This window comes from Condylostylus longicornis, unplaced genomic scaffold (assembly GCF_029603195.1).
Source record: "Condylostylus longicornis isolate FDR11 unplaced genomic scaffold, ASM2960319v2 ptg000015l, whole genome shotgun sequence".
Taxonomy (NCBI): domain Eukaryota; kingdom Metazoa; phylum Arthropoda; class Insecta; order Diptera; family Dolichopodidae; genus Condylostylus; species Condylostylus longicornis.
In genome coordinates this window covers 999174-1007746 of record NW_026577984.1, presented here as the reverse complement: position 1 = coordinate 1007746, position 8573 = coordinate 999174, and the positions used below count along the sequence as shown (strand labels likewise).

At 26.4% G+C, this 8573-nt stretch overlaps 1 protein-coding gene across 1 annotated transcript; it reads left to right on the top strand.

The window, feature by feature from the left end:
* Positions 1–3196: 3196 nt before the first annotated feature.
* On the top strand, positions 3197–3889 carry LOC129605835 (uncharacterized). The gene has a single exon (XM_055515810.1). It carries the CDS (start codon positions 3197–3199, stop codon positions 3887–3889), a length of 693 nt encoding a protein of 230 aa, XP_055371785.1.
* Positions 3890–8573: the final 4684 nt, after the last annotated feature.

The window sequence follows — 8573 nt, the reverse complement described above, 5'->3', positions numbered from 1 at the left end:
TCACAAAATTGAATATGTTTTTCTTTTTTTTTTTTTTTGTGGTATATATTAAAATCTATAAATAGTGAATACAATGGACCCTTAAAGTGTGCATTCAAGCGCCGTAACTCAAACAAATTGCATCCTTTATTAGTTTTTTTCGGCTCATCCTATCAATACCCGTACTTTTATTTAAATATAAAGTTTTATATGCATGTATGTGTATATATATATATATATACATTAAACTCAAGTGAAGAATTATAACCAATGATCTAAAACTTGTAAAATATCGCCTTATATAGAATAAAATAAAACAAAATAAAACGAAAAAGAATAAAAAATTCACTCAACAAAATGAAAATTTAAACAAAAGTTTATAACCAAAAACACAAAAAAACAAAAACCAATTTTCATTTCATTATTGATGTTGCCACCAAAAATAACAAATATAAAAGTGAATTTTCTGATTTACATTTAAAAGTAAAGATTCCAATTCAAGATCAACAAAAATAAAAAAATTCGCATAAAAATTTTTTTAAGCATAATAGTGCATAAGGTTACCAAAATTTAAGAAATGAAATTAATGGGCTCCAAAAAAATTATTTGAAGCTTTTACGTTGCATTAAAAGTTTCAAAAGTTTACGTTGGCTTCAAACATTACATGTGCATATTGTAAATATGACAAAATTTTTCGAAGTTCCGTAAATAAATATATTGTTATTGCATATTTTCAGGAGGTGATCAGTTAATTAAATCGGTTGAATTAAATAATTATATTTTGTCATTAAAAGATATTAATACTTCTTCTATGCTTAAGACTTTAAATTTCTAAAAATTGCCAAAAAATTGTACTGTGCCCCTATTTTGAACCAGTAAAAATGGCTTCTACGAGGATAAAAACAACTATTTTGTACCAGTAAAAATGAGGACGACGATAAGAGGAAGCATGAGAAATATATTTATTTTAAAATATAAAATCGATTATCGGGAATGATCCATCTCTATTCAAAATTTCAGCTGTTTATTTCAAAGTATGTAAAAGTTTTGTAATCAGATACGCGAATAAGCGGATGGGCAAATTGACTGCAATAAACCATTTTCCTCAACATAATTTTATTGTAACTGTTTCAACAAAATTTTACAAAAATATAAAGAATTTCAAAGCAAGATGGTAATCCTTACAGAAATAAAAAAAAATTTCTTAAAAAATCAAAAACACACAATTATTGTAAGAGATTATCAGATTTTCAAATCAAATCATTGTGATTTTAATTTTCTATTTTTTTTTTCTTGTAAGTCATACTTTAGAATTTTAAGTTTATTCCCTTTGCATAATGTATATACATGTATAGTAAATGCTTTTGTAACAATACATACAACAGAATAAGTATTTTATATGAGACAACAATCAAATTTAGCTCGTTATCTTTAATTCAATTCCTTTATGGGAGAAATCCTCAAAAATTCTAGGCTCTGTTTTACATTAATTTTTCTCTCTTCTTATATTTTATGTTTTTTGTATATAATAATGTATTTGCAGTTGCATACACACTCGTATACATCAATTTTCTAAATTCAATTTTCAACAATCATCTTGTATCCAAAAGAAGTTACCTCAAAAAAGAAATATAATAAAAATAACAATTTAAGATTATATCTAAAAAGGCGCTTACTTGGCTACTAAAAACTTTTCTGTAACAACAATCAACAAAAATATAACAAGCGAAAAATCAAAAACAAAAACAAAATACAACATAAAACAATCATCAAACAAGAACATCAACATTATCAACATATTAATGGAATGAGAAATAACCAACAAGAAATCCATAATAAAGAAAAATGTTGCATAAAATTGAATTTACTTTAACCTTTTCATTTTACATACATACGTTATGTATATGTACATACACATAATATATATTCTCCAATTCAATTCGCCTTATAACCAATTGGTTTAAACATTGCAACTCTTTATATTATTTTTACTGCTGCATTTTCATTTAACAACCACACTAAGATGGAAAAACATTGAAAAAATAAAATATTTTGGTTATATAACGAGATTACTGGGAATTCACGTATGTATACAAACTTTGATAATTTTATATATGTATACAAATACATATGAATATGCGTATAATACAAATATACATAGGTATATTTTTGTTGCTTATTATTATTGCTGATCATGTTGCTACCACTGATAATGCTAATATTTATAATAATCACAATAATAATAATGCTAAGGATAATAATACTGATGCCAATGATGATGACGATGATGGTCATGATTATATTGATGATATTTTTTTTGATGATTATTATTATTATTATAGATAAATGATGTGACGACGATAGTATTTTAGAATATGATGTTCTTAGATGGTCTTTCGAGACATCATGTCTGTTTGGATTTGTTTTGATGTCTCATATCTTGTTTTAATTTTTAGTTGATTTTTTCTCTTCATCTGTTTTTTGTTTTAATATTATATACACTGTATTAAATTAGTTAGTCTTTTTCAACCATACGATTATAATCTAGCTAGGTAATAAAACAAGTTTGTATAAAAATTTATTCTTTTAGAATTTTTTATAGTGCAGTTTAGAGTTTTTATGTACTAAATACTGTATATCATGTAATTTTTCTAAAAAGATTTTATTAGAAATTTTTAGTTTCGAAAATTGCAACTCAAAACCAACTAAGGTGGGTATTTATTTTAATTAATCTGCGAATTATTTATGTTTGCTTACTACTTAGCTGTACATATAGAATTAACTTAAAAATAGCTCATTTGGATGTAAAAGCTTTACGAAAGAAAAACCGTGCTCTCACTGGATCTCTTCGTCTGACAAATAAAGTGAAATACTCTAGCTGTCTCATCGTTTTTATACAAAACTTGTACATCCTCGTAGACACGGAGCTGCAACTTTATAAATAAAAAAATTTTTGATGGAAAAATATTTTTCTAGAAGAAAATTTTTGCTTATTTTGTCCTTGTTAAAAAAAACTATGGTCTTACAAAATTCTAAAAATATCGTTTTTCTGGAAACTTTCTACATTAAAACCATTAAGTATTTTTAATTTTAAAAACCAGATTATGCCCCTTCTCTGTGAGCAGAAAGAAGGGGCATAATCTGGAGTCTCACTCAACATCTGGAGGATCTAGATTATGCAGATGACATCTGCCTTCTGTCCCACAAGATCAGCGACATGCAGAGCAAATTAAAACATCTTGAAAAACTTGCCAAACTTGTGGGGTTAGAAATAAACATAGACAAAACAAAGGCGATGAGAATAAACTCTACTAGCACAGCCAGTCTGGAGCTCAATAACCAACAAATAGAGTTCGTTAGCAACTTGTGCTACCTGGGAAGCATCATAACACCTGAAGGCGGGGCCCAAGAAGATATAGACAACAGACTGAAGAAAGCAAGAGCGGCGTTCGGTAGACTGCAGCCGATATGGAGAAGTAGCCAGGTATCCAGAACGACTAAGGTCAGAATATTCCGGTCTTGTGTGAAATCGGTTCTGACATATGGCAGCGGAACTTGGCTAACATCAAAATCTATCAGTCAAAAGTTGCAAGTATTCATCAATAGATGCCTTAGAATAATATGCCGCATATTCTGGCCAAGACAGATAAGCAACAAAGACCTCTGGATAATAACAGGCGAAGAACCTATCGGAAGGCAAATAAGAAGAAGAAAGTGGAAATGGATTGGGCACACTCTAAGAAAACCCGCCAATAATATCGCTAAAATGAGCTTAGAGTGGAACCCGCAGGGTTCAAGAAGCCCTGGACGCCCCAGAAACACCTGGCGTAGATCTGTAAAATCAGAACTAGAAAACGCAGATCTAACATGGAGTCAATTCAAGCAAATAGCCCAAAATAGAACAAGATAGAGATGTCGAGTGGAAGCCCTATGCTCCCAAGAGGAGCAAGGAAAAAAAAATAAATAAAATTTTAAAAACCGTATTTTTTCTGGTAAACGATTGGTATATGTCACTGTGACAAAATTACAATTTAAAAAAATTTTAACATTTTTTTTCTCATAGTTTCTAACTGTAATTTGTAAAAATTTATAGTTTTGATATATTGTAGAAAATAATTTTAACACGCTGTAGAAATTAATATTTCGCTAAACAAAAAAATTGTTAATTTCCCGACATTACAATTGTTATAAACAACTTTTTCATAAACTATAAATCAAATTTATTTTGCTACGTTTGTGGCTGCAATACAACAATTTGAAAATATATTAACAAATTAATGTTTCATAATCGATTTTTCGGTGAATCGAATCGATTATTAAAAAAATTAAAAAAAAGACATCGAAATTGCGGTCCGGTTAAATGATGTAATTGATCAAATTTCTATAAGAACAATACAGCATCATTTCCTTCCTATCAGAAAATGGAGCTATTTCTGAACATACCTTCAGTACTTCACAACTGCTCTAGTTAAATAAGTTATTCATTCGCTTCTAAAAGCTGCTTTGTATTTTTGTTCTCCTATAAGTATGCAAGATTTTAATATCAAGTACATGGTGCAAACAAGTGTTCAAAGTCATGGGGAGGCAAAGATAGGCGAGCTCAAATATCCGTCAGGTTTATTAATAGTCATAATTCCCTGAATTTAATCAAACTGACTAACAATTAATGAATTCCAGGAAGGAAAGCCCGGACGTGCTAACCCAGCACTTTAGATTACAAATTTATTATCATTTTCATGAAAGTATTTATTGTTTATATTTTTCTAATACTTATTTGAAACAACATAGTATTAAGATTTCTTATTGTAGAAAAAAAACAAGCAAAATTTCACATGGGACAACCTCAATCCTTTGGAATATGAAAAAGTCAAAGTAATTAGATGAGAAAATATCACCTAAATTAAACCAACCTGAGAAAAAAAATTAAATAAAACAATATCTGTCAATTTTTTTGTCATAATTTCTGTTCCTTTGTTTTGTTGACTGCTAGTTGAAATTTAATTCAACGATAAATAAAAAATAAAGTAATATTGAGTAAGGTATTCACAAAACTTCAAAAAGCAGAAAAAAAGAAAATATTTTAAATTTATGAAACGTACTTACAAATCAATGCACATCACATATAAGTTTTGCGATAACCAAAAAAAAACACACAAAAAGAAACAATATGAAAAGGACATTAAAAATCCTTAAAGTTTTCTTTGAATGTCACTAATGTGTCAAGAAATATTTCGATTTTAACAGTTCCCTACACTAATTTGGTAAATTAAAAAAAAAAGAAACAAAGCCTCAAAGAAATTTTAATTACAAAAAAACACAAGTTTCTCTCTTTAACTCCCGCTCTTGTCGTTTTCCTTTGAATTCAAGTACAATTTCAACATGTAAGTTAATATTATATTTTTTTTTGTGCATTTACAATATATGTACCTATAACGATCCAGTGGTTATTATAATATAGGCTAAAAAAAAGGAACATAAAATTTATGGCGAATAATAAACGAATTGATATGATTTGATATCATAAAAGAAAATCAATTTATTTGCCGCATTGTGATGTTTGCTGTAGAAACTTCTTGTATTTTTTAAGCATTCTTTAATCTCCTCTTCTTGTTCTTTTTATTTCAATTTTATACACTCGTTCTTGTTATATATTGAAAATATTTATGACAAAGAGTTTCCGAAAAGATTTCACATTGATTTTAAGGAAACATTAAAAATTTTTCAACATAAAAAAGTAAATTGTTTTTTATTTTCGATAGTTTTTAGTAAAAAAATTATTATTTTTGTATTATTCAAGCTACCGCACTTATTCCCAAAAGTGACTAAAAGATGAGTTGGACCACAGAACAATGTTAATAAAACGACAAAAAATAATAAACGCAGTACAAAATAAAAATGAAATTTAAGAAAAGTTTTTTAAGTAAAAAAAACAAACAAATTAATGTTTCATAATCGATTTTTTGTTGAATCGAATCGATTATTAAAAATATTTATAAAAAAAACATCGAAATTCCGGTCCGGTTTAAAATATGATTATCATAAAAAAATATTCAATATTAATTTGACTTTTGCATATTTCAAGAGATACATATTCAAATTGATCAAATCGATCGGTAATACACTAAAAATATACAGACTTTTGTATTAAATGAAGTTCTATAGGTGTCTCATAAAAAATATCTGTTCGCCGAGTCTAAATTAAATTTGTGATATATAAGAAATATGATGAGATCAGCTAATAACTGACTGCAATGTGCATTGTAGCTAGTTTATCCAAAATGTTGCTAATTCTTAGGAATTCTTTCTAATTTTAACGAAATTAGTAAGCTTTTAGTGAACATGCCTAGAAAAATGTAATTTTGGCCCTTAGTAGCATTCAGCTTTGTATACCATTCGAATTAACTAGTTAGTTTCGATAACAACCGCAACTAGAATATTAAATTTCAAGAAATTTCATCAATTACTTTACCGGAGATATGGTAAAAAATGTAAAATAATTATAACAATAAAAAACAATTATAACAATTGCTCTAAATTTTTAAATCAAATATTTTTCTACTTCATTCTGTGCTACTACCATCTGGAAGACAAGAAAGTTTGAAGGTATTTAAATTTTCAATTAATTTTTTTATTCAAACGCAGTTTTCTAGGGACAATTGGCAACCAAATGTATTATTTTTTAATTTGAACGTTTAGTATTCAAATATTAGGCACAATCAAGAGAGTTAAGAATATTAGTGAACTTACTTCCCTCTGAATTCAATATTAGATTTTACATTAGAAATAAGCAATTAATTATTAATAATATATAATATTAAATTCTTACTAATTCTGATTCTATATTAATAAAACTTTCAAAAATATCAGTTCAATATCATGTACATATGTGCAAAGATACATATATACATCAAACGGATAGAAATATCAGTTCTGGAAGAATCAGAATTATCAGTTATAAATATTAATTTCACATTACTCATTTTTTAATCGCTTACAACTTAATACACATATAAGTGCTTTAAAATGAGAAAATTTATTTCTTCACCAAGACGATATTAGAATATGTACGAGTATACATACTCGTATTACGTATGGATTTAGAATAGATCATTTTCATTTAAATATTTCATCTTAGGAATATAATAGGAAATTTCGAATGTATTTTTAAAGTGTTTATGCATTATTAAATAATAAATTTAAACTCAAAAACACAAATTATATACAGCCACAATTTAGAGTTTGCATTCATCCTTATGTTTCCAACTGCAATCCTCAATTAAATTGTCAAATAAAAAAGAATTTTTATTATTTTTCTATAATTAACCTCATTATTTTGACATTTCCTTTATATATGATTGTATACAATTTATGAGCTAACGCATTTTCTCAAATAAAACCAGTATTTTGACATTTCTCACATATTATGACAGCTTTATACAATATTTTATTATTAAAGCAATTAATGGTATACTAGGTAATCATTATTTCGAAAGTTTATGTTAACAAATTTTCATCTTGATCTAATGTAATACATAAATTTACAAAAAAAAAAAAAAGCATAAAAAAATAAGATCAGAAACATAGAAAAAAATTCTTGGAATAACTTTTTTTCAATTTTTTTAATAACTAGTTTTATCTGTTTATAAATCCATAAATAGACAGACTTAAGAGATTTAATGGCGTATTACGGAAAGAGAAAAGTTGCCATTTTGATTTAGTTTAATTTTTTTTTCTTATTTTTCTTTTTATTATCTTAAGCGTTTTAGTTTTTTTTTTGTTTTTTGTTAATCCACTACTTTGCGTGATCATTTACCACGCGTAAATTAACCTTTAAGGTTAAAGCCGTAATAAAGAGTCTAAAGATCAAATTTACGTATATGTGTGTATATAGATGAATGTGTGTATACGAGTATAATATACAATATAATAAAAAACGAATAAAGAAAAAAAACTTTATTTTGATGTTAGAAACATTAAAGCAAAAAAAAACAGAATATTAAAAAAAAATTAAATTATTACAGAGAAAATGATGTTTCCTTTTAAGAACATCATTATCCAGAGATATAACACAAGTACCACATAATGTAAATGCCACACACCACAATTACGGCAATATTTTTTTTTACATAAATGTATGTATGAATGTGTATAAATATTGCATCGCTTTCATATAAATTAACGAAGAAATTAGAGTTAGAAATCTACTTGATTTTCTTCTTTTTATAAATTGTGTAAACACATAACTTATGTAGTTATACGTAATTCAAAAGAATTTTTGGTAAATTAAATTTTAAGGTAAATTATATTTAATGGTATATGATTTAGAATATAACATCACAATAATATAACAGAAGTTATACGAAGAAAAAACCATTAGATTGTCAAAAAAATAAAAAAAAAACAAATAGTAAAAAATTAAAAGAGAACAAAACAATATTGTAATACTAGGCTCATTTTATTTTATACCCACTGATTTTTGATGGGAATTAAGTTGAAATACTATAATAGTTTTCAGTCACAATTTGTCATAAATGCTCCAATTCAAGACAAATTTTCGACGTTAATTTAATATTCTTCTTATTGTTATAAGTAGT

Bases quoted from the DNA above. Each gene is read 5' to 3' on its own strand.
- LOC129605835 (XM_055515810.1), top strand. From the start codon at position 3,197: ATGCAGAGCAAATTAAAACATCTTGAAAAACTTGCCAAACTTGTGGGG.